The following is a 27,694-nucleotide window of genomic DNA, read 5'->3' as shown; positions in this document are numbered from 1 at the left end:
AAGCCCTCATCATGTCTTTTCTGCCTTTAGAGTCTCTGACCCTGGCCTTACTACCACGTTCCCATAAACTTCTTTTGAGTAATTATCACACCAGGTTTGATGTATCTATTTAATACCATTAATGGAAATAGAATTAGTATAGATTTGTGCTTCCTACATAGAATTATCTAGAGATAGAATTGTAAACCATTCACTATACTTAATTTTAAGATAAAAAAAAATTGCCATAATGAATCCTCTGGTAAACTGAAATTCCATAGCACATAAACATGACACAGAGTCTACTTTTCTTTAACAGAGAAATTTCAAATTATTTGCAAAACAAATAAATATGTTAACTGACTTAATTTCAACTAGTACAAGATTTATGAAAAAACATTTTTTGTTAGGAGTAAAAATATTTGAAGATTTACAAGAGCAAGGAAAGAATTAAGCACATGGTTCAGAATGAGTAATGCTTTGATTGATTCAGTACTTAAATGAATCAGGCAAGATAAAAAAATAACTGCCCTCCCCATCAAAATAAATCACCCCAATATCCTGGAGAGCAATTTCACTTTTAAATATAGAACATAATCAGGGGGCAGCTAGGTGGTGCAGTGGATAGAGTGCCAGCCCAGGAGTCAGGAGTACTTGAGTTCAAATCCAGCCTAAGACACTTAATAATTACCTAGCTGTATGGCTTTGGGTAAGCCACGTAACCCCATTGCCTAGCAAAAACAAAAAACAAACAAACAAAAAAACACCTTAAAAAATGTAGAATATAATCAGGAAAAGAGGATAATTTAATGAATTTCACTGTTCTCCTACAGTATGCTTTAAAACACAATTGAGTTTAAAATTTTCTCCTTATGTCTGAAAGATTTTACATAAAAAGTTATATCAGCGACTTAAGACTTTAATTTCAAGGAAAGCTTTATCTAAAAGGGAGGGAATACTATAGTTGCCAGTCTTGAGAGAACTAAGGAGACTCAAATATTTTCCATGTGCCATAAAAGGAATTCCAAATGCATGAACTTGAAAATCAGAAATAGGCAAAAATTTCACAGCACACAAAAGCCCCCACTTAAACATCCAACTGTTCAGTGGCTTTCATTTATAAACAATTTTTTTGTGTACCATTAGGCTAAAATAACACATTTACAGACAACATTCATGATTTGGAAGACTGAAAAAATTCAAAGTCCTAGTTAGAACTAAGCATACAAGACTAGTCAATAGTGTTAGTATTTTTTAGCACTAGAAATTTCTTAGTTTACTTTTATTAAAAACAGATTTTAGGGAAAAACTTCTATAGTATTTCAGATTCAAGAGGATGAACTAATTCACTATATTCAGAGTTCAGAAAAAGGATTTATTGGTTTATTTGAAAGAGAATTAATCTGTCTGATAAAAACTGAAATGATGCTAAAACATCCAGAGTTGATACATCCCTCTTAAAGAGAGATGAGTAAGTAACTGATAACCTCAAGAACTAGAGATGTAGGGGGACAGTGTGTGAGGGAGGTTGTTTTGGTTTTGTAAGCAGAAGTGTTCAATTAGGAAGTCATCTGAACGGGCAGCTAGGTGGTACAGTGGATAGAGCACCAGTCCTGGAGTCAGGAGTACCTGAGTTCAAATCTGGCCTCAGACACTTAATAATTACCTAGCTGTGTGGCCTTGGGTAAGCCACTTAACCCCATTACCTTGCAAAAAAACCCCAAACAAACAAACCCTAAAAAAAAAAAAAAAAGTCATCTGAAAAAAATTTTTCCTTCAGGAATTTTCTGGCATGATCCACCTGTTAGAACAGCTGAATAAATGTGAGAGAATTCATCAGGAGAGACTTCAGATGTCATGTAAGTCAATCTTCACAATGTTAGAATATCTCCTAAATTTCCCCAATAGAAAAGAAAAGAGCACTATGAATGACAAAGAGCTTACTTCTCAGCAAGATAATTCATTCCCTGGCTGAACAAGTTGTGATATAAGAAACAATGAGCAGGATAAATGAAGTGAGTAGAATCACAAGAATATTGTACACAGTAACAGCAATAGTATACAATGATCACTCTGAATGACTTCAACTATTCTCAGCAAAACAAAGATTCAAGACAATTCCAAAGGGTTTATGATGAAAAATAGTATCCACCCTTGGAGAAAGATGTAGGCTGAATGTAGATCGAAGCATACTATATTTTTCTGTTATGTTTTTTAGTCTGTTTTCTTTTACAACATGACTAACATGGAAATATATTTTCCATGGCTGCACATTTATAACCTATAACAAACTGCTTGCTTTCTCAATGAAGGGGGAGGAAAGGAGAGAATTTTAAAAAAGTGAATGTTAAAAATTGTTTTTACATGTAATTGGGGAGGAAGAATAATTCATGTCCCATCACTAATCATTTCTAAATGTTAGAAAGTTCTTCATTATTTTGAACTGAATACCATCTTCTTTCCAAATTCCTTGCTCTGTACTCTAAAACACATACTTGTTTTTTTCAAATATCCAAAGAGACCTACCACATTTTCTAATCATCTTTTCCAGGCTGCCTTTTCCTAGTTCCTTAACCTCTTTATCATACAACATCCATAATCTATGGCATCAAGACCCCTCTCCTTCAAGTGCCCTGCCACTTACTAAGGTATGACTTTGGTCCACGGTATTTCTTGAGGCTTAAGTTTCCTCATCTGTTGGGGTATAGTCTATTTTTAACATTCTCTAACACTGTCATTTTTTTAAATAACTCTCATAAATTTGGCAACTAGAGAAACAGCTAGGTGATGCAGTGTATATAGTACTGGTCCTGATCTGAGTTCAAATCCAGTCTGAGACATGTGATACTTACCAGCTGTGTGACCTTGGGCAAGGCACTTAATTACCTTACAAAAAAAATAAAATAAAATCACCCCCCCCCAAGTAACTAGAACTGAATGCACACTCTGATTGATAAGACCAAAGAAGAAAGGGCTCAGTGATACTATCACACCTATATCAATGTGGAAATTCTAGAGCTATTTAGGCTGCCTAAGATAGCATCAGTGTTTTTTTTTTTTTGTTTTGAGCAGGTGCATCATATTCTTGGCTCAAATTGAACTTACCAAGAAAACTGATTAATTCTTGTAAAAAAGACCTGGGGTGAATTTTCTTGGTAAGTTCAGTTTGAACCAAGAATTAATCAATGTGGCTACTCCTTTTTTTTTACAAGGCAATGAGATTAAGTGACCTGTCCAAGGTCACAAAGCTAGTGTCTAAGGCTGAATTTGAACCCAGATCCTCCTGACTCCAGGGCCAGTGCTCTATCCACTACACCAACTACCTACCCCTACTCTAATTCTTTCTTAGGACTAAATGTATGTTGGTAAATTTTAGGATCAAGTGTATGTAAAAACATCACTTTTACAAAAATATTCATAGCAGCCCTGTTTGTGGTAACAAAGAATTAGAAATAGAGTGAATATCCATCAATTGGGGAATGCCTGAACAAACTGTGGTATATATACATTATGGAACACTATTTTTCTATTAGAAACCAAGATGGATGGGATTTCAGAGACACCTGGAAAGACTTGCATGAACTGATGCTGAGCAAGATGAGCAGAACCAGAATAACAATCAACACCCTAACAGCAACGAGGGGGTGATGATCAACCTTAAAGGACTTGCTCATTCCATCAGTGCAATAATCAGGGACAATTTTAGAGCACCTGCAACAGAGAATAAATATCATATGTACACAGAGAAAGAACTGTGGAGTTTAAACAAAGATCAAAGTCTATTTGACCTTCAATTTTCTTTTTTAAAAAGTGTCTTATGTACTACATAATTTTGCTATCTCTAATATTTTATTTTCTCCTCAAGGATATGATTTCTCTCCTAACACATTCAATTTCAATCAATGTATAGCATGAAAACAAAAAAAAAAAGACTAAAGGTCAGATTTAATTTAACATTTAGCCTAGTTAAATTTGAAGATTTCAATACTCTGGAAGAAATTATATGACAATGATTCAGTCACCATCTTAATGAAGATGGCTAGATTCAATATTTATTTTTGTTATTTAAGAAATATTTCTCATTGATCTCAGATTTATTCTAAGTAGAGAGAAGGAACAGAAAAATAAAAGATCAACAAAATACAGTGGGTAGGTTTATAAGAGGCACAATGGAAAAATGCTGTCTAGAAAGAGAAGCCAGGTAATGTCCTATTGGTTGCTATCTTATGTAAGGTAATTTTTCTACAATGACATCCTATATCCTAATGAGTATCAGAAGTTAATAACACACAATTAGGGATTTAATAATACCAAATTTATGTTTTTAGACTTAAGTTTCATTGGTAGGATTTAAATTCTTCCTTTAAGGTGCCAGCATAAGGGGCGGCTAGGTGGTGCAGTGGATAGAGCACCAGCCTTGGAAATCAGGAGTAACTGAGTTCAAATCCGACCTCAGACACTTAATCATTACCTAGCTGTGTGGCCTTGGGCAAGCCACTTAACCCCATTGCCTTGAAAAATTTTAAAAAATAAAAAATAAAGTGCCAGCATATCCTAATGAAAAATAATAGCCTGTAACATTAAAAAAAAACACCCTTGCAATTAAATTACAAACAGAAAATCAATACACCTCAAAATCAGAACAGAGTGCCCTTGGATGTTAGTCAATTACTTGTACTTCTCTTAGGAACATTTTAACAGACTGAGCTTAACTGTAATAAAGTCACAAGGGAGAAACCTGTTTTCTAATTTCTCAGTTCTATATCTTCCATATCCACAAATCCTTAGAATGTGTTCTTGGGCCTCTAGTCTAAAGAATACTGACTTAGGGGCAGCTAGGTAGTGAAGTGGACAGAGCACCGGCCCTGGAGTCAGGAGGACCTGAGTTCAAATCTGGCCTCAGACACTTAATAATTGCCTAGTTGTGTGACCTTGGACAAGTCACTTAACTCCATTGCCTTAAATAAAAATTAAAAAAAAAAGAATACTGACTTAGTAGTACTTACCTTCTACAACATCCCTCTTGTAATCACTGTCATTGTCACTATCTGTTGGTCGGTAATAGATATAGAATCCTTGGATAGGTGTGTTATTGTTGCTTGAAGGAATGTACTGAAAAACAAAAGGAAAGACTCATCAAAGATGAAACAAAAATTTTGAAGTTATAGAATTTTATTTTCACTCATTGTAATGACTTTCTGGCTTTAACTTCCTATCACCATGTTTGTATTGATTAAAAATGAAAAAGAAAAAAAAGAAAAAAATCAGTTTAGAAAGCAGGGTTGAAATAACAACCAAAATAAAACAATTCACTCTGCTAAGCTCAACAGCATAAAAGTACATCTGATTCCAAATTATTAAACCATGAAATTGTACTTAACAAAGAACTGGGAAGGGAGCCAAAAAGAAAGCAATTTCATATTCAACCCTGCCAAAGTTGGAAGTATGTGATTTTTAAAAAACTACTTAAAAGCTCTAAGCCTCAGTTTCTCCTCAATAAGAAATTCAAAAGCCTCCTTATCTACACTAGAGTTATCACAAAGGTTTTGGACTAGCACTACAACCAGAACAGAAAATTTGCTAAAGAAAAAGATGCTGCTACTCACCGTCCATTTCAACATAATCTGAGTATCACTGACAGCTTCTGTATATGTGATATGAGGTCCAGCAACTGGACGGTTGGAAAAGCGGTTGGGGAATCCAGCTACTTGATAAGGGCGAGATGCAGAGCTCCGAAAACTCTCACCATAATGGTTGATAGCAATAACTCTAAATTTGTATGTAGAGCCTTTTGGAAGAACACACAGCTTAGAAAGTGTTAAACAGATAACAGGAGACAAAGTATCATTTATCATTAAGTATTAAAAAAATGAAAGTTTCCTTAGGCTACTATCTTATTTACTCTAAGTTTGCCTAGACAGCCTCAAGCTATGTAGGTAAGACTGAACTAAAGTCTAAAGTGAGCTTTAAAAAAGACAAAAGTGCTAAATGAAGTTTATAAGTTTCATGGGATAAAACATTAACTGGAATTTACAGAGTATGTGCCATAATCAGGAACGAGCAATATCAGTCAAAGAAAATTCAATTATTTTCTGTTAAAAATATGCATCTCAGTGAAGGGAGCAGAACCAAGAGAATATTGTACACATTAACAACAACAATGTGAGTTGATCAGCCTTGATGGATGCAGCTCTTCTCAGCAGTTCAAAGAGCTAGGACAACCCTAGGAGACCTGCTATGGACAATACTATCCACATCCAGAGGAAGAAAAACAAAACAAAACAAAATCAAGCAAAAAGAAATCCTACTGAATCTGAATGAACGCTACATTGACTTTTTAAAAATTTCTCTTATGTTTTTCTTTCTATCTCATGGTCTTCTTCTTTCTTTTCCCTTAATCCTTATTCCTTATACATAAAATGACTAATCTGTAAACATGTTTAACACAAATGCACATGTATATTATTCACCAGAGTTTTTGCCACTTAAGGGAGGAGGGTGGAAAGAAATTATGCAACTTGAAAACATGCACATGCATGTGGATGAATATTGAAAAATTTTCACATCATATAATTTGAAAAACAAAATATCAATCGAAAAAATATGCATCCCAAATCCAAATATAAACTGATATGAAACAAGCTATCTGGGTAACGTACCTGGTTCTAAGCTACGCACTTCCACAGAAAGTTTGGAAGGAGGGATGTCTTCAGCTGCCACTAGCCAATCACTATTCTTCATTCTTTTATATTCAACCTTGAAGGCAGTGATGGGAGAACCTCCATTTGCCCGAGGAATCCAAGTGACATATACAGATGTCTCAGAGGCAGTAGAGATAGTAGGTCGATCTGGTGCTTCTGGAACTAAAAGAGGAAATTAATTGACACACAACTTTTGAATACCTACTGTAATAGGAATCAAGGAGGTCTGAATAGTTTAAGTTAAGTCAGAAACCTCGTTTTATACAATACTCTAAACATCTATTCTCATCAAATCTTGTTTTATGATTGTTAACCAATAGTAAAATTGACAACTTTCACCTTGCTTCCTTTCCTGATCTCTACTCAAGCTACTAATAAGAAACTAGATGTTCAAAAGGCAAGAAACAATAGCAGAATCAGGTCATGAATTGTCTTTAAGTTAGATTAAATATTCTCCGATAAATAGATAACTGATAGAGCATAATCATTATAACCATGTTATTTGGGACTTATGGACAAAAATTGTTAAAATATAGCAATTTCTATGTGACTTCTAATGTCAAATGTAGCAAGTCAGAATATAAATCATTAAATATATTATTTCCAAAAGTATACAGTGAATAACTTTCTGTTAGAGCATCTACCAATGAATAAATTTCTGTTAGAGCACCCGGCACCACAGTGCTGTCCAGACAAATGTTCTGACTTAACAGAACATCTCCAAATATAATACAGAGGTGATATTCTAAGAAAACACATGGATTGGTAAAAACCACAAAAAGGGTAATGCCAACATTTCCTTGAGAGTTATTCCAGCTTAATAGATTATTTGTAGAGTACAACTTACTCCATAAATTGCTTAAAGTATGAAAAAAAGGACAAAATCAAGAAGGCAAATTTCATCAATACTTACTGGACTCACTTCAAATTAGAAAGCATTGGGAACAGAAAATGAATAAAACTGTTAGAAAATCTGAGATTTTATAAGTAAACATCTGACCTTCATTATATTAATAAATACATGACTAAAGTCTTTCAAGGAACAACCACAAAACAGATAAGCAAACTATTAAAGAAAATATAAAGCAAAAATACAATTTAATAATACCATACCCAAAGAGGTCTAAAAACTATATTTAAATAAATATGATAGTTCCAGAACACCTTCAGATAATAACTTTGAATACAGAAAATTCTTCTTAGGTATAGACATACAGGTAAAGCTTTTTAGACAGTTGAAGTTTTTGAGAAGTTTATTGTACCAAAAGTAACAACAAATTAACAAAGAAACTTGTTAGTAGGAAAGCAGTTAAATTCTGAAGAGTAGAGGCTAAATTGTGAGTTTACACACAGTATGTATAATCAATTTATAGAAGATGAGAAAGAATACATATGAGAGGTTTGCAAATTTGCATAGGTAAAGTACAGAAATCTTATGTCTCTCATAGGAGTCATGACATACAGACAGCACAGCAAAGACAAATTACATTTTAACTATGGAACAATTGAGTATCAAAATTTAACCATCAAGACATCAAATCATGGTGTCAAAATTGCTTAAAAAACAATAAGATTAGATGGGCATTCACTTAATTTTTCTACAGGAATAGTCTCAAATAGGCAATCTTTTAGAGAAAAATGTTAAATTCTATCATAGCAGAGAAAATAATCCAAAAACAACAATTAAGGAAACCTCTCTGAAAAGAAAAGAGTAGAGGCACTGCAATGTCCTTTGACTATATGAATTGGATGCAAATTGTCAATTTCTCCATTTTTCCCTTTTCCAAGATATCATAAAATGTTTCTATGAGCTTCCAAAATTGGATAACCTTTTAGATTTTTATATATGAATTCACTTGAATACTATACAAGACAAAAGGTTATTATTGTGTAGTGTATGCAAATGTAATAATCCAAAGGAAAAAACTAGACTTGAAAAATGGATGATGGTATAGCAAATAATTTAAAGATTATATATACAACAAACAAAAGATTGTGTTGAAAGCAATCTGTTAATGAGATAGTTAATTATATTTGATAAAATGAATTGAAGTAACTGTTACCTCCACTATGCCTGGAGGGATCTGTGAGCACTACTCCAAAGTTGTTGTTGGTCCCCTCTGAAACAACAGGATGTTTAGGAATGCCCACTGGTGGAGAGGAAGCCTGGGTGTTTTTTGATGATGATGTTCTCTCTATTAAATTTATGAAAAATATCATGAGCTCAAAGAAATAAATTCTGGAAGATTCCAATTGGATCATGTAGGCACAAATTTTTCTTTTGTTAAATGTATGGTTTTAATTCATTTTCATTTTCAGCTCATAGAATTTGATTTTGACATACACAGTATAAATGACTGAGTAATTTTGAGGTTCTCTGGTAATAAAAATTAACATGCTTCCTACTACTTACTATTTGGGCAAGTTATTTACTCCTCTGGGACTCAGTTTCTTTACTTGTAAAATAAGGAGTTGAATTAGATGGTCTCTCAAGTTAATTTCAAAACTCACTTTCTGTTTTTATGATCATTATTCCACACAACAACCTTATTTTTAACAGTTGGATAAAATAACAAGTAATGACTAAGTGATCCATTCAATGAAGGCTCATGATTAATTAATTCTCACTGCTAATTCAGTTTTGTTTTTTAGGTTTTTTTTGGGGGGGGGGGGCAAGGCAATGGGGTTAAGTGACTTGCCCAAGGCCACACAGCTAGGTAATTATTAAGTGTCTGGAGCCGGATTTGAACTCAGGTGCTCCTGACTCCAGGACCAGTGCTCTATTCACTGGGCCATCTAGCTGCCCCTGCTCAGTTTTATTTTTCAAAGAATAAGCGTCCTAATTCTAGGAACCAAAATTTGTTATCAAAAGATGTCAAAATTTTAAAATTAGAAAAAAATGAAATTTGTTATTTTTAACAACTGAAAAGGTTATCAGTATTAAATAGTATGTGGGTCAAAAAATCCAAAATTAATTTCTAGAGATTAGTTGCTGAAATTCATTATAACGTTTTGATATGTTCTGATACAAACACTGCATGCACTAAAAATATATTTTTCCTAAAAAGCCACCTATTTATCTATTTATCACACCACTATACTAGAACAAATCTTCATGGAGGTCAACTATTTCATGATCATTCTTTTCATGACCTCCTATATAATATTCTCTAATTAAACTTAGCTGAATAACACCCAGTCATTCCATTCCTCTAACATCAGAGACTAGCCCAATTACCTTTGCTAGTTCGGAAGGTGAGCATGGCAGGTTGCCCTTCACCTGCTGCACTTCTTGCTACCATTAAGACTTCATAAAGACTGGATGGTTCCAATTCTGTTAGGTGGAGCTCATTTTCACTTCCAGGAACTCTGATAGTGTGCCAGGTTCCCACTAAACCAACTCCATCATCCAGCTGTATAGGAGGAACATCAAAGATGAAAAGTGTCCATGTAAAAGAAGCAAGGCAAATGGTAGAGAAAAGGGAGCAGTCCAGAAAAGACCTTCCTCTCAATAAGTCAGGCCTGAGTGTCTAAGATTAGAACAGAACCTCACCCTGGCCCGGGAAGGCATGGGCATTTGTTAAAGCATCAGGAAGTGGGACATGGAAGGAAAATAGCACACAAAATCCTACTTCATTCTATGTAGAATGGACAAATGAGAAAGAAGATCCAGTAAGTTCAGTCTTCTTAGTGAAGAACTCTTTGAATTATAATCAATCACAAGGAGAATTGTATGATGGAAGTTTCTACTAATTGAATTAATCATTTTTTCAAGAATTATTAAACTTACATTAGAGAAAGAGAGTAAGACTTTCAGATTAAAAGTATAATCAATTAAGCACACTAGCATTATTACTATTATTCTTATTGGCAGCCCTATGAACAATACTGCATGTTTTATAGCACTTTAAAATTTGCAAAAAGAGCTGGTTAACTATAGATTACCCCAGTGATTAATCAGGAGCTATGACTTGAACATTTTTTTCTCTATCATTATTTGTCAAGGAACTTGCTTGTCCTTCAAAACAAAGAGAAGAAAAATGTTCATTTCATTTTAATTGATGAACCTAAGATGAAAACATTACTAAAATTCAACTGAGAGGGCCCAGAGTCCACCAAATCCTCCATTCTCCTTTGCCAGATCATCATCCAAGTCACACCTGCTGGGTATTCTCCACGACTCTATATCTCTGATTTTTCTCTCTACATTACAACCTCTACATTACAACAATACATCAGTTCCCATGGATTCAATTATTAGCAGATGACTTCGAGATTTATAGATTCAACTTTAGTCTCTTCCCCAAGCTCCAGTTCCCAATGACCTATTGGGAATTTTGAATTAGATCTATTGCAAGTATCTCAAGTTCAACCTAATGTTTAAAACAGAATTCTTATCTCCTTCCCCCTTCCCCAATCCATCTTTCTTTCAAAGTCTTCTATTACCACTTTCCTTCCAGTCACCCAAACTCACAATCTCCCTTCAATCTATCTCTACTCCAATCCATTCTTCACCTAACCCCCAAAGGGATTTTCCTAAAGCACAGATCTAACCATTTCACAAATCTATCCATTATCTCCAGGTAAGACTTCATATTTCCTCCAAGACCAAATACAAACCCCTCTATTTATAATTTTAAAAGTTCTTCAGACACTGGTCAGACCTTTCTTACCTTTCTATTCTTCTTGTACATCTTGAACATTACTTCCCCTTCCAAACAATATTTGGTCCAACCCTACTGACTGCCTTATGATTCCTTACACATCACTGATATCCTAACTCCATGTTTTTGCTCCCAGTACTGGAACATTCTTTTTTCTCAATTCTACTTTTTGGAATCCTGGCTTCCTTCAAGATTTCAAGGCTCAAATGCTATATTCTCCAAGCCTTTACTGATAACCCCATGTGCTAATACCTTTCCCCTCCCAAAATGACCTTGTATTTGTTTTGCACATATTCCATATATACTAGACTTCTGTCCAGGGTATTATTTATCATGAAAGTTCCTTGAGGGTACAGTTCATTCCAGTCTTAAGCACTGCACCTGGACAGAGTGGGTACTTAATGAACACCTGTTGACTAATGACTTCTAAAAATTAAGTTTCAGTTCTAATATTAATTGGCACTCCTTTGCCTTCAATATTCCTACCATCTCTTCGTTTAGGGATGTTCCCAACCTAGTTCTTGCTTCTTAAATTTTCTTAAATTACTGCAAAGGAGAATCTATCAATTATTTTGAAAGGTGATAAGATAAAGACATAAACATTTGAGAGATGACAAACACCATTACCTTTCGATATTTCACAAAGTAGGCATTGATGGGTAGTCCACCATCTTTTCCTGATCTCCAGATCAGGTTGTAAGCATCTGGTTTGTGGGTTTGTGGGGGGCTCAGTATGATGGGGGCATCAGGAGCAGAAAAACTACTAGTATTTCTTTCTATTGTTGCCTCTGTTGTGTTGGACTGTAACTTCATTGGAAAAGTGCTCAAAGGTGCTGCAGAATCATCCTTTTTATGTCCATCACTCTGTGTGGCATCAATAGGTGTAACTGTTTCAACTTTGGTGCTTGTTTCAAAAGGAACTGCAGAAAAATTACAGAAAGCAAGAAATGAAGCCATGGTAAGAAAGATTTTAATCAAAATTTATAACTTCAAATTGTGCTACCCAATTAGAAATGCATTTTTATTGGCTACTCTACAAATATTACTGCAGTCTGAGAGGAAAGCATTAATACAGGCAACATTTGAATTCTAAATAATCTTCAAAAATTTGGGAATTTGCTTATCTGGTTTCTGAATTTCTTCAGAGAGCAAGGAAGGCCTAGGAAGAACAGAAGAAAATATAGGCATAGAAGATGAGACCAGTTTTTTTTTCCTGGAGGCTTTTCTCTGGTCACAGGTTTGTGAATATGTTATATTTGATGACATTCGAGATTCTTTTTTCTCATTCTATTTATTAAAACAAACAAATGAGAAAAATACCCTGAACATGTTACTTCTAAAGAATGATGAATGAGCATTTCTTTAGCTTAAAATTTGAGGTTTTTATGCTCCTTCTTTTCTAGGGAATAATCTGGAAAGAAATCTAAAAAACAAATACAGCAGCAAAAATATTGTGAAATGAATAGGAAAAGCGAAAAGTACTTTGAATTTTCCTGAATTTACATGGGTACATAAACAAAAGAAGCTATGTGATTAGCCTGCTAAATTGTACTAGTTTCACATAAGAAACAAGTCACAACTTTAAAGATTGCTTTCTCAAGTGACCTTTAAAAATTCTTTGTCTTTGAAAACAGCACTGTTAGTATCAATCATCTTTCATGTTTTCTTGATTCTTCCCTTCTTAAATCACTTCTGGTAGTACTTTCCAAAGTCCTTTTGCTTCTTCCTGTACTGAGTTTACTTCATGGGCCTTTCAGTTTTAAATTTTTGGTTACTTCTCTCAAACAGAACTACTTATTAAGGTTTAGAAAGAAAGCTAGAGGAGGACTTCCTTTCAAGAAATCAACAGAGTATTTATCTTGTATTTTAAGTCAGTTAACGGTAAAAATCAATTTATATTCTTTTCCAACTATTGCAACTCTTTCAAACTTCATTAGAAAAAAGTATCTGGGGGGGGGGGGGCAGCTAGCTGATGCAGTGGATAGAGCACCAGCCCTGGAGTCAGAAGTACCTGAGTTCAAAGACACTTAATCACCTAGCTGTGTGGCCTTGGGCAAGCCACTTAACCCTACTGCCTTGCAAAAAAAACCAAACCAAACCAAAACACCTTCCTTTTTAGACACCCCAGTGCTTTATAGAATTGTGTAAACTCATGAATCCATCATAAGAAAGATACAGGGTAATAGCACCTGTGTTCTTTTATAATAAAAAAAAAAATTGGAGCATATAGCAAAAATATAACTTGGATCATTATCCCTGACACTATTAAATTTTATTTATTCTCCAACTATTACTACTTCATGCTGCTATTTCCCTAAATAGATTAATATTCATGCTATAATCACTTGGCCTGATTTCCATCTCTGTACAAAGTGAATGCCTGTCTGACCCACTTGAGAATTATTTTTAAGATAAAATAAAAAAAACCCAAAACAAAAAAAACTTAAAAAAGATGAAATGAGAACATGTGTACAAACACTTTTTAAAAAGTACCATAAAAGATTTAGATGGAAGGTGATCATGTATATAGCACCTATTGTGTTGTGGGTACTCAGTTTATAGTAAAAGATGAAAAATTAAATTGAACTGACTTCTAATGAGGTTTAGAAGAAAGTCTTAGTCTTGAAAAACAAAGATTAATTTATAGTAAATAGAAATTGAATTTAACACTCAAGAAGTTGAGTACCATAACATTCAAAATTTTCCCATGCCACTGAGATGTGGTGTTTTATACTGAAAACCACTTCCCAGTGGTAAACTACCCAAAGGATCACTGAAAATAGTAACAGTAAAAGGTTCTCTCCTTCCTCACCACCCTAAGCCACAACTAATTATCTCTACTGGCTAAAGTCTAGTTTCCTACACTAACTCACACTCATAACCACTATTCTACCTTCTGACTCACTACATAAACACAGTTGTTCCAAAAACAATATTCTTAACTTGTGTACTTGAACTTAAATAGCTTCCTAACTCACTTTTTTAAAAAATTAATTGCTCATCTTCTTTAGTGGAGAAATCTTAGGGATTTTTTTCTATCTCAAAAAAGTTGAGGGGCGGCTAGGTGACATAGTGGATAAAGCACAGGCCTTGGAGTCAGGAGTACCTGGGTTCAAATCCGGTCTCAGACACTTAATAATTACCTAGCTGTGTGGCCTTGGGCAAGCCACTTAACCCCGTTTGCCTTCCAAAAACCTAAAAAAAAAAACCCAGTTGATTTTATCCTTTTTTCCCAAGATTATCTACTAAAATCCTGTAGTCTTACAATAAACTTGATTTCAAAGTAGAAAAGAAACTAAGTTACTACTCCTGCTATTTCCCCTAAGAAGTAGCCCCAGCTCTGTGGTTCTCATTTGACAGAACTTCCAAGAGATTCAAAGCACCTGTGCTGCTCCTGGTCAACACTTCAGCCAAGAATTAGGAATTACTTATGGTCTTGTGCCAAACTGTGTGTCATCAATGCAATCTGACAAATATGGTGATGAAATCTAGGTATTAGACACCAGTGTTCAAAACTTCAATTGAGTAACTTTCAATTTGAATTAACTCCTTTCATTTTCTATTTATCTATTTACCAATACTTCAATGATAACAGAAATAACTCATACTAAAGGATGATAAAGAAAAGAGGGATAATAACTCCTTGATGAAATAATTTTGTAAAATTAACAAGTATTTAGTAAGTCCTCCTTTGCGCCAGGTAGAAGAACACCTACATAGGCATTGTCTGACTAGACCCCAGTTCAATGGTACTTAAGGAAATAACCTGTAGGAAAAACCTCTAGACTTAAACATCTGGTCAAGCATTGACTGGTTAAAAGTATATTCCTAAGATTGATTTATATTCCTTTCCATTTACTGTAATTGCCCTTTAAGTTTAATAAAACATATTATTTACCATTTAAATATATAATTTATTATAATAACCTAATTATTAACATATAACATATATTTATATAATACATAAAGGTTCAAAAGGCTATAAGGAGTATACTATAAAAATATCTATGATAAAAGTTCCCCCATTCAATTTTTCTTAGAAATCTAAAGCAATAAATTCTAGTAAGAATTTCCGGATGCTTATATTTCAAAAATAAAGACTAAAGCCAAACCATTTCCTATTGATCCAAGGACTAAGCAACACCAATCTAGATAGCACCTTAGCCTGAAAAGATGGCATCTTGATGCCACAAAACATTCATGTATATTGTAATTTAAAGATTGCTTGACTATTTAAAGAATATTATCTCGTAACATCCTTCTCCTTTCAAAAAAAGGCATTAAATAAAAAACAACTATCACGGCAACTCACCAACTGTAAGGAATGCCTCTGACAATGTAGAACCATGTTCATTTGTGGCTTCACAGGTATATTTCCCAGCATGTGCCAGAGAGACAGCCTGAATATATAGGGAGCTTGATCCAGCTCGAGACATGATGAAGTAAACAGGCTCTAACGTGAAAGCTCTGGGTTTTGCCAGGTGTGATTTTCGTGACTTAGAGCGAAGTACTTGTGATGGATGGCTGGTTATCAAACCATGGCTGTCGTACCAACGAATAACAGGAACTGGCAGCCCAGTGGCATTGCAGGATAAAGTGACAAAGTCACCACCTATCACCTTTGTGCTTGTTGGTGGCATTACTATAATTGGTTTGAATCCACTACCTATTAAAATGCAATCCACATACAGAATTTAAGAATACTATCAAAATTCAGAAAAGTAATGGTAATAGTTATATCTCCTATACAAGTAACATGTCCAATAAAGATAATCTTTTTTATAGTTAAGCTCTTAGACATTTCCTATGCAGATTTCTTGTCTTTCAGAAAGAATGAAATATGGATAAAGAAATATGCTGATAGCTTTCCAACAGGCAGGCATACTAGACACCTTAGATTACTGCAAAAATAGAATATGAGAATATGTCCCTCTGACATCAAAATCTCCCACATAAAATGTGATATTCTGTGAGAATGTAGAATCAAATGCTATTCCCTCAGGTGAATCATCACATTTTAAATCTAAAATTCATCAATCAAATCACAGATAGAGATGAACTGGTCAAAATAAAATGTATTATGACAAAAAAGTAACCATTTTGTATTTCACAGGAATGAAAATCTATGAAACATATGAAGATGCTCTTTAACTTAATTCCAAAGTAATTTTGCCTCCTAAATTCTTTTAAGGCATTTCTCTTTTGTTACTTATCTCCATTCTATCTCCACTTCTGAATAGAAACTGAAGACATTTTTTCTTTTTTTGAGGACTTTTTCAAAGTGAACCCACAATGGAACACTGATTAACATTGTTCTTTCTCCTTGTGCTTTGTCCCTTTCAAAAAAATTTAAACTGGGGGCAGCTAGGTGGTGGCCTCAGACATTGAATAATTAATTATCTAGCTGAGTAGGCTTGGGCAAATTACTTAACTACATTACCTTGCAAAAACCAAAAGAAAAAAAATTCAAACTCTGTTCTCAATCCAATGCTCTAAGTGTTTCCTGTCTTTTTTTCTCTATTTTTCTATAGCCCCCCTCAGAATAATCTGCACAATTAATCTATGATTTCAGCTATGTATCTGAAATACGTAGAATGTTTTTTATCATAAAATAGAAAAGAATCACAACTTCCTGAAGAATAAGGGTCTCCAATGGGTTTTCATTAAGTAAAGCACATTGTTCTTAATCTCATAGCTTGATCATAAATTATGTCTGAAGTAGAAAAGGAAGGATCATCTCCTGTTGTTTTTCTTAACTTCTTTTAATAAAGAGATAGAAAAGAAGTTTTGCAATGAGTTTGATATATTTGCTATATATTCCAATTGTTTATCCTACTAAGTAGATAAGCCTCGTATTTAGGACTTTTTTAAGGAAAGGAGGTAATAAAAAAAGCTAATTCTTTGAGGCACTCAGTTACTAGCTAAGCTGAGTTCTGCAAATATGTAATATATTTACAAAGAGAGACTGTCTAACTGAAAACTGCCATGAATAAATGGCAATATATAATTTGAGGAATGTAAAAGATTAATATTTGTGGCTAGAAGGGAAAATCTTCTTATTAAAATTTTATCATTCTCTGCTTTAACCTATATTCCAAGTTCCATCAAGCAGAAGACTATCTCTCTACAAATTATAAAAAGAATCAATCATCTACTCACAAAAAAAGGCTGGTATTTTGTAAAAGTCAAAGGACTTTTTTTAAAAGTGGATAGTCAGAGATGAAGTGAAATGTTTTCAGACTCATTTCTTGATACATTAAGAAAGATAAGCTCACTATTGAAAGGACAAAGGGAATATAAACTGATAAAAACAGATTGAGATTTAATGAACAAGCAGAATTTGAGTGTTCTCTGCATAAGCAGAGGGAGTGTCACTATGTATGATAGCTTGAAAGCAAAAAAAAAAGATTTTTTTCATCTGATTTTTAGATAATGGTATCTTGCAACAATCCTATGAGCTATTTATTAAGAACATTTAAAATTTTTATAGATAACATTTGCTTCTACTGAATTCTTCTTTCCTCTCCTACCTAGCAAAGCCATCTCTTACAACAAAGATTTTTCTTTAAAGGGGGGGGGGCAGTTCAATACAGCTAATCAACAAATCAACAACCCAACAAGATATGGAATGTTCCAAACTCATACACTTCCTCTCCCTACTCTGTAAAAAAAGGAGAGAGGTTATCAAAAACTTAACTGAGATAATTTTAACACAATCTAAGAAAAGCATTAAGTCCAATACTAAATTGAGTTCTGCAAAATCTGTAACATATTTATAAAGTGAAACTGGCTCTCTGAATACTACCATGAATAAATGAAGACATATAATTTGAGGTATAGAGAAGACATTCAAGTTTGTGGTCACAAAAGCCAGCATAGTAGCCTAGTTCTCCCCCCAAAAAAATCTGCACTGTTTAGTATAACAAAATAACCTATAAGAAATCAGGTTTGCTTGGATAAAGTTGCTTTTCTCATAACACAATCAACCTACAAAGCAAAAACTTCTTAATCATGGCAGAACTTGGGAGCCTACCTGTTTCAATTTCAAGTCTCCCAGTAGATTGCATAAATCCAATCCCATTATCCACCATACATTGGTATAACCCCGAGTCTTCCACAGCAACACCATTGATTCGTAATGTGTTTTCCACTATCAGGTGCCGCAAGGAAGGGTGTATAGGTTCTGCATTATGAAACCAGGTCAGACTGGGAGTTGGGTTCCCATGAATAGTACATGTAAAAAGTACTGTGGCACCCAAGGAGACTGTCTGGTCTCGCAATCCTTTGGAAATTGAAGCTTTTTCTGAAAATAACATACACAAATTAGATACCAGTCCTCAAAATGCACTTTTTAAATTATCACATATGAGTCATATGCAATGTTCTATATACCACTAACTTGCTAAGACCATGTTGTATTGTTTATTCACATTTTCTCATTTGCTGTGGCCATCAAAAAAATTTTCAATGCATTATAACTTGTCTCTAACGGAGCCCTTCATTAAATTGAGGTCAAAGTCATATGCTACTAATAAGCTATAGTCTTCTTTTAACAGATCTTCCAAACCATAAAAAAAAAACATAAAAATAGCTTCCAACCCTGTATTCCTGTAAGCATTTATGTTTCAGCCTGTTGGCTCACTCTCTCATTCTCCCACTGGAATAGTAGTTTCAACACTAAACAAGGACTTCCAAAAGAAATATATGTGTTCAAAAAAAAGTTGATTTTTTTTTCTTTTAGGGTCTCAGAAGTAATTTTTTTTGAGCCTTGTTGCCTAAAAAAATAACTATATCTTTATTTCATCATTATTAATGGGATACTAAGAAAAAAAATCAATCCCACTTATTGTAAAGCTATTATAAATGATTTCTTACTGATATAGACAATGTAATGCTGTTCTACAAGACATGTCCTAATCAAAAATACAGAGAAACTAAAAAATTGAGTTTATTTTGACTCAATTTCATTTTTTCTGAGTTTTCAAAGAAGTACAAGTGGAAGAAAAATAATTTTCTTTAAATAGCCATTTTATCAGTGACCTTAATGACAAAAACTCAGAATGACCAGGAAGAAAGGAGTATTAAAAGGTGACTAGGATCAAGGCTACTGCATAAATTAGAGATACAAACAAATGCATTAGGTAGTGTAGAAAGAGGTGATATTTTCACAATTTTCCATTTTTTTGATAGCCTTTTGCCTTCATTTCTACCACTAAATTCATAAGATCATATAATTTAGAGTAAGGAAAATGCAAGTAGTTCATAAAACTCCTGAGGATACTCAAACCAGATTAAAATATAATTGGTCAATATTTAGTAAAATATATGAAAATACAATAAAACACAGATAATGTTAATTTATGGTTTTCTAAGTCAATACCAGCTCATTGTACCCCTTTCCATTTGAGTCTGACACACTGAGAATTCAATTCCCTTATTTTACAGCTGATGAACTGACTTGACCATGGTCTTATAGAATTGTGATGTAAGCCAAGGACCCCAACTCTAAATCTTGCCCTCTTCCCATTCCTCCATCCTATCTGTCTGTCATACCTCGATTATTCTTGGGTTAACTCTTCTTACATTCTCCTAACATAGTTTTGGGTTTTTTATTTAATATTTTATATATATATGTATATATATATATAAATATATTATACATAAATATAATAATAATTTATATAAAATATACTTTATATATTTTGTATTTAATATTTTCCCCAATTATATGTAAAAACAATTTTGAACATTCATTTTTTAGAATTTTTGAATTCTAAATTCTCTCCCTGCCTCCCCCCCAACCCCCAATAAGAAGGCAAGAAATAGTTTATGCATGTTACTGCTGTTTCTTTCAATAAACAGGTTAACCTCATATCTACAGAAACTAGTGTTGGACAAGAGCAAAATCAGAAAAATAATCTAATTTAAATGTGACTGAAAAAAAAAACATAATATCTTACCAAGCACATTAACTGTGTAGGTCACCCGTGTGAGATCTTCAGACTTGTTTCCCACTACACAGGAATAATTTCCAGCATCAGTTGGATCTATGCTATCTGTGACAAGGTGGGAATACAACTGTCTCCAGTTACCTCCCAGTAGAGAACCATGGCCATCCTTTAGCCACTTCACTTGAGAAGAAGGCACCCCACTCACCACACATTCCAGAGTGACAGGATTGTGAGAAACAGCTGCCAATGACTGGGAAAAGGTGGGGTGAATTATTCGAACATATTTTGATGAAGGACCTAGAAGAAGTAAGCAAAATGAAAAAATAATCTGATCTATTTTCCTCTTTGACATCCTTAGCAAAGTTTTAAGCATTCCCAACATCTCATTTATTCTCTTTTACTTTCCTGTCTACAAGACTTTGTTGTAACTAATACCTATATGAAATAAGATGACTTAAATGAAGTGTTTCTGTAATTATCATGGCTACTCCTGCCAGACAGAGTTATAGAATTTTCAGGAAGTCCAGATGAAACACTCAATTTTTAATTTGGATATTATTTTTTCCTCAATCTACTTACAATGTTTTAGTCCTCTATCAAGTTATAGATTAGTAGTCAGACTTTCTAGTTAAGGTCAATTAAGATGTGGGATCCATGATATTAATGAATTTATAAACTGGAGGATAAAGATATACAAAAATCATGAATTTCCACCACATTTCCCTTTTTACCATTATATATTGTGCTTTATGAGGAAGAATGGATGTCACTCTCTCTAAATACCACATGTTGGTTATGCCAATATAAATTTTTTGGGGAAAAAGATGCTTATCTTTCAAGTACCTGACATTTATTTTTAAGGACTTGCTTCATGTTATATAAACAGAACAAAATTTTACTTTTATGTAGCAAAGTACACTATCCATGCATCCACATTAATACTCATTTACCAACTTTTTGTGAGAATGTTTACTAAAGGATTTTTCCCCTAAGTACCACCAAGGATAACCAAATACTTACGGCTCACAATGAGCTTGTGGCCTGAGGGTTCAATTTTTAATTCATGTGTGATAGGATTATAAGCTGCACATTTATATGAGCCTTTGTCCTCTGATGACACATTCAAAATCTGAAGATTTCCTGATGGAAGGATTAAATAGTTATCTGGAAAGACGAAAAAGGAATATGATTAGAGTTTTTTTAATTTTTGTCCACAACATAATCACAAACCAACTGGACAATTATTATAGGTTAGATAAAGATGGCAGCATATAACCAGTGAACAAAAATTAAGAAAATGCCTTCATGAGCAGGGAGACCATGCAAGCGGGGAGCGGTGCAAGTTGCGGCGCCCGTGCGATGTCCCTGCCGGCCGAGGCCTCGGCAACAACGTGAGTACACGAGGCTGCATGAGGGCCCCAACAACGTAGCCCCGGCCCCGCGTCCGCAGAAGCCTCCTCCGGCCTCCCCAGACTTCAGCCTCCAGGCTGCCGTACCCCGTACACGGTCACTGGAGCTGGACCGCGTGGCCGTCACCCTGACCCCAGCTTGCCCCTCCTCTCCAGGGCCACACCCCAAGTTTTCTTTTTTCCAAAGCATCCTCCCAACCTGATCTCTTCACTCAGCCTAACATTGAGATGGTTTGGGCTATGAAGGCTATGCAGCATGCTGAGGTTTATTACAATTTGATTTCTTCAGTTGATCCCCTATTCCTAAGACTCACTAAAGTGGATGACCAGATCTATTCTGAGTTCCGGGAGAATTTTGGAAAGCTCAAGATAGATGTGTTGGACCTAGAAGAGCTCAAATCAGAACCAGCTAAAGAGAAGTGGAGAACATTTTGCATGAAGTTCAATGGTATTGTTGAAGATTTCAATTATGGTACGCTGCTGTGACTGGACTGTGCTCAGGGATATAGTGAAGAGAACACTATCTTTGCTACCAGGATACAATTTTTTGCTATCGAAATAGCTCGTAACCAGGAAGGTTTTAACAAAGTTGTTTACAACAGTGCTCAGCAGAACAGAGCAGCAGAGAAAGATAGCAGGTAAAGACTGCAGGAGCTCCCAGTCTTTCAGAGCACTGAATCTAAATATTCCAGAGAACCTGCAGAGACCTTTGTGGACTAAAGAGACATCACCATTTGGCATCTACTCTGCAATTTCCTGATTGGACCATTGGACGTGTCACCCAAACTTTTCTCAGGTGTTCAGAACTGTTCAAGGCGTGATCAAACTATTTAAGAAATGTAGTCTTATGACTGGTATGGATATAATAGGCATACTTTAATTAAAGAGGCACAAATACAAAGACAAAAAAAATGCCTTCAAATACAGCAATAATGATCAAAGAAAACAAGTAACAATGGACGCATATTGAACCATTATGCATTAACCAAAAACCCTGTTCCGCCACATAGACATCATGGATATGTTCAGTTCTATTCACTGACTCCCTAAAGTAGATCTTACCTGTGGAACTTTCCAGCCATTTCCCTCGGACCTTATAGCGCACCTGTGCTGATGGATTACTTTCTGGTATCTTGCAGCCAATGAATCCAGCACTTTGTTCTTCTGCTATAACAACATGCTTTATTGATGCACCAAAATCACTAAGACCTTGAAAGTAAAAACCAATTTAGAAAGGTAAATAACATTTTGCTTCTATTTTTCTGGAAAATTAAACACTAAAATTACATCTAGAGAGTGGTAAGATTTTCTTCCCTAAAACTTAGGGGCAAAAATTAGGGAGAGAGGCAAATATGAAATAACAAATGGTTGCCTCCTTGCTCCTCTATATAGTATTTAAAGTACTTTACAGCCTGATCATTTATGACCTCGAGACTTCTTACACTTGAGTCCCTTTCACATACTCTATGATCAAGTAGTAAAATACTGCTGTTCCTTAACACAACATTCCATCTCCTGACTCAGTGCCTTTGAACTTGCTATCCTTTATTCCTGGAATAGTCTCCAACTCCTCTACCCCTTCAGTAACAATCTTTAACTAAAACTCACTCATCCTGTATGTCTTTATCCAATTCACAACATTTTTTCACTACAATATCAGGGGTAGGACTAATTCTTAGTGCATTGCTTGAATTATTTGAATATCAGAGTTTTAAGTTGCAATGCAGCTCAGCAACCTTAAAAAAGCAAATCTTAAAATGGCTGAACCTTGTCCCCCCACCAATGAGGAAGGTGTCATCTTCTCTTAATCTAAAAGCTTCCAGCAACTTGAAGCTACTCTAAGATGGGAACTAAGTTAAAATGTAACAGGGAAACATTTAACAAAATAAATAAAAATACAATAAAATATAAGAAACATTATATAACTATGTTAATATGTAGTCCAACATAAAGTTTATTAGTGGTTTGACACCACTAGTCTAAGGTATTCAACACTCTGTGTGTTTACTGGAACATCCATCACTGTTTGAAAGGCAGATAGTTAAAATTAAGAAAACTACTTGCTTCAGATTTTTTACCACCATGACTCCATAGTCAGTATTCCTTTCCTCACGGACAATTCAATTCCCTTTTCTTGTTTCTGGTTTTATTTTTTTTTATTATTGAACCAAATTATAGGAGGTCTACGTGGCAAAGCAATCAGCTATTTAAAAAAGATAATGAGTATTATGAAATAAAGGAATTCAGTTTTAAAATATTAATTCCAGAAATTCACACAGGAAATTTTCTCATATTCAAATGACTTTCCAAAAAAAAAAAAAATTAAAAAACCCAGATTACTGTGCTCTGCCTAATGTTTAACCATTATTTCAAATTATGATGGGTGGCACCAATTTAATAAGTTTCTCATCATTATGGAAATATACTATACGTTAAAAGTTAAAATATCAAACTTACCTCCAATGGACACTGTTGCAGGCTTACTCACAATTGCACCAATGCTGTTGTTAGCAATGCACTGGTACTGACCAGAAAGAGAAGGACTGAGAGAAAGGATCCTTAAAGTCCCCTGCTGAACCTCAATTTGCTCCACATTTCTGTTGAATTTTTTTCCATTAAGCAGCCATGATATGTGCACTGTCACAGGTTGAGCAGAACACTGTAGTCTGACAGGTTCTCCAAGTTTCTGGACAATAGAGTGCGGCTCAGAAATAAAACGAGGTACCAAGTCTATAAGGAAAAGGCATTTATGGCCATTACACTCTGAGGCCATTCACTAAACATTTCATTTTTTTAAAACATTTTATTTTTTTTCCAATTACATATAATAGTAGTATCTACCTATCATTCTTTGAAAGATTTTGAATTTTACAATGCCCCCCACAGAAATCTGTCCTAGTCTTTACACTGTTTCCATGCTATACATTAATGCAAATTGAATATATTATAAGAGTAAACATAAGATAAATATAGACCCCCCCAGAAGATGAGAAACCTCAAGAATAGAGAAAAAAAATTACTTCAGTCTGCATTCACTAAACATTTCAAACATTTATTTAGTGTCTACTCTGCAAGAGGTTCTGTTAGATATTAGTATTATCTAAAAATCTATCCTCTATGTATCACTTTAAGGTTTACAAAGTGCTTTCTTTACTAACAATATCTCATTTCCTTCTCACAGCAACATTGTGAGGCAGGTACTATTATTATCTGCCTTTTATGGAGAAGAAAATTTAAGCAGAAAAGTGATTTGCCTATATAAAGAAAAATACTACCCTCAGGGAGCTTATTCTTTATTTCCTTCACATGAATAGGCAGAATCTTTTGTGTGACTGCTCTTTGATATCAACATCCTCATAACCCATTTTTAGAAGCAAAGAAAAATAGAGTATCAGTTTGAGAGTTAATATTGGCCTAATTGAGAGATTCAAGAAAAACACGTAACAGACTCAATTCGATTTATGATTTGAAACCCCCCTCTCAAGTTGATTTTCAGAGAAACATTCAGAGAAACATTAACCCCTGCATATAGCTATGACTTAGTAGTTCATAAGAATACAAGTTTTTTTGTTTGAAAAGTATGGAAATTACTTTCATAAAAACAATTTACTCCACTTTTTACTAATAGAATTTGATCTTATGAGAGAAAAAAGTTATGAAGCCCCAAGTAATTTAACTTTTAGTTTTTAAAACTGAAACTTTCAATTAAGAAAATTTTTTAAAATGAACTAAGTTAATATTTAATGAAATGCTTTTTAAAATGGAGGAATTACTTTTCTGTCTCCCCAAAAAATTTAATTCACTAAATATGTTCCTTCAGAAACACAGGAGAAAGAAATTTGCTTGCTAATGTGGCAAAGCTGACAAAGAAGGGTTAGGAATAAGGAGAAAACAAATCTTTTTGCAAAGCTGAAAAAGACAAAATTTTTACAAGAAAAGATAACACTGAACTATTGAATTTACTTGTGTAGAAGACTAGATGATTTATAAAATTTCTTTCCCAGCTTAAAATTTTTTCAAACTATAATTTTAAAAATGAAGATACTGGCAGTGACCTGAGTCTGTAATTGTGATTTAGTGAATACATTAAGGGATCCATGATTCATCAAGAGAATGAGCACCCCTTTCTTTTTTTTAATTTAAGGCAATGGGGTTAAGTGACTTGTCCAAGGTCATATAGCCAGGCAGTTATTATGTGTCTAAATCTGGATTTGAACTCAGGTCCTCCTGACTCCAGGGTCAGTGCCCTATCCACTGCACCACCCAACTGCCACCACTACCCCCACCACCTTCTTAATGTGGTTCAATTTCAAACAGCTGTGTGACCAAAAAATTTACCACTAGTTGCTGCAGCTAGCTGAAGGTGCTCTTCTCCAAACTTACCTATGCTGGTTCTCAGTCAATGGACAAAACCAGTGTTAAGTCCTTGCTTAAAGTTCTTAGGCTTGGTAGAACCTGCGTAACTTGCATTCCTGCTAAGATAAGCCCTCAAGAGCCCAGGGTATTCTCCACACCAAGAGAAGGCAGTGAAATAAGTCCTTAATTTTCCAGTAGAAGAACTACCAGAAGGCAGAAGATAGTTTTCTCAGGGCAAATGTTTATACTGTCTGTGATGATCCTTGATATTTAACAAATACAATGTAAAAATTCAACAAATATTCATTATTGCCTTCAATATGTGCAAAAATATTGTGCTAGATGAGAAGAGAGAGATAAATATAAAGGGTATAGTGTATCCCTAAAGGAATCCACTAACAGAAGTGATAAGACATAACCAAAGAACCATCATACAAAATAGAACATAATAAATGTATGAGAGGTACAAAAGTTCCATGAGATTACATGAAATTTTCTTCATCATGGAGTTTGCTTGTTTTTACATGGAATTCTTTCTGCAATAAAAATCAACTGAATTTATTTGACCAGTCACTCACTACTGGTCACTTGTATTCTTGATGGAACTGTAAATGGATCCAATTATTCCAGTAAGTAATTTGCAGCTATGCTAAAAAAAATCATTAAATTGTGGAGGTTCTTTGACTCTGTGTACTACTATTAGGTCTACACTGAAACGAGATGTAAAAAAAAGGGTCTCATATATACATTGTATTTATAACAGTTCTTTTTATGATAGCTCTAACACAAAACTAAGGGGATAACCATTCATTGGGATATGGCTGGAGAAATTTAGAAATGAGAAAAGAAATAGTTTCAAAGAAACCTAATAGGATTTGTATAATCTGAGTCAGACTGATGTGAGCAGAGCCAGGAGAACAATTTATACAACAACAATACTGTAAAAGATAAACAATTTTGAAAGACTTAAGAACTTTTATCAATGCAAGGATCAACTAGAGTTCTAGAGGACTGATGAAACATGCTACCTTCTGATAAAAAAAAAGTAGTAAATTCACCCCAGTGTGCTGTGAGACAGACATATTTTTTTGGATTTGTTAGGTTTGACTACATAGATTTGTTATAAGTGTTTCAGTTTTATTCCTATTTGGTGTTTGGGAGGAAATGGAGAGAGAAAATGGATTTCTGTTAAGTAAAAGAAAATTTAAGTTAGAAGTTTAAGCAAAAAAAGAAACTCCTGATATTCACAAAAGGATCTAGTACAGAAAAGCAACACCTGTTCCCACATGGTAACCCATATCTCAAGGAGTTCACAGAGCTATTTAAAGACTCCTAGAATCTATCTATAAAACAAGAATTGTCATTTGATCTTTAATTCTAAGAAAATACAGAGCATGATTCAGTATAAACATAACTTCTCTAAACCAAATATCTTGCATATTAAAGTCATATATAATATATATTTTACTAATTCTCAAATATACAGATGCTTTGTGATTTCTAAAACTGCACTTAAAAGCATTAATGAATTCATAGTAACTTTTTGTCATTATTTTTCAATGCTTATTAATAGCTATTACTATCACAAGACAACTTTCAAAATTTTTAGAAATTAAAAGAAGGTCCTCAAATTT

At 34.2% G+C, this 27,694-nt stretch overlaps 1 protein-coding gene and 1 pseudogene across 6 annotated transcripts in view; one reads left to right on the top strand and one right to left on the bottom strand.

Annotated features, from left to right (window-relative positions):
* CDON (cell adhesion associated, oncogene regulated) overlaps positions 1 to 27,694 on the bottom strand; it is a 120,352-nt gene that overhangs the window by 31,805 nt on the left and 60,853 nt on the right. For 5 of the 6 annotated variants that reach the window (XM_074216380.1, XM_074216379.1, XM_074216381.1 and 2 more), the window contains 12 exons: positions 24,162 to 24,434; positions 22,767 to 22,913; positions 21,316 to 21,459; positions 20,305 to 20,592; positions 18,378 to 18,647; positions 15,657 to 16,010; positions 11,972 to 12,264; positions 9,919 to 10,093; positions 8,744 to 8,875; positions 6,639 to 6,842; positions 5,586 to 5,767; positions 4,986 to 5,091 (listed from right to left, as the gene is read on the bottom strand). In XM_074216380.1, the coding sequence (XP_074072481.1) occupies positions 4,986 to 5,091; positions 5,586 to 5,767; positions 6,639 to 6,842; positions 8,744 to 8,875; positions 9,919 to 10,093; positions 11,972 to 12,264; positions 15,657 to 16,010; positions 18,378 to 18,647; positions 20,305 to 20,592; positions 21,316 to 21,459; positions 22,767 to 22,913; positions 24,162 to 24,434 (2,568 nt within the window). The remainder of the gene's footprint in view (positions 1 to 4,985; positions 5,092 to 5,585; positions 5,768 to 6,638; positions 6,843 to 8,743; positions 8,876 to 9,918; positions 10,094 to 11,971; positions 12,265 to 15,656; positions 16,011 to 18,377; positions 18,648 to 20,304; positions 20,593 to 21,315; positions 21,460 to 22,766; positions 22,914 to 24,161; positions 24,435 to 27,694) is intronic. The other variant, XM_074216384.1, reaches the window with a different exon arrangement.
* Positions 21,601 to 22,354, top strand: LOC141510219 (protein PBDC1 pseudogene; annotated as a pseudogene).

Source organism: Macrotis lagotis, chromosome 1 (genome assembly GCF_037893015.1).
Source record: "Macrotis lagotis isolate mMagLag1 chromosome 1, bilby.v1.9.chrom.fasta, whole genome shotgun sequence".
In the NCBI taxonomy this organism is placed as follows: domain Eukaryota; kingdom Metazoa; phylum Chordata; class Mammalia; order Peramelemorphia; family Peramelidae; genus Macrotis; species Macrotis lagotis.
Note: the sequence above shows the minus strand (reverse complement) of the source record. Positions and strands in the feature narration are given on the sequence as shown.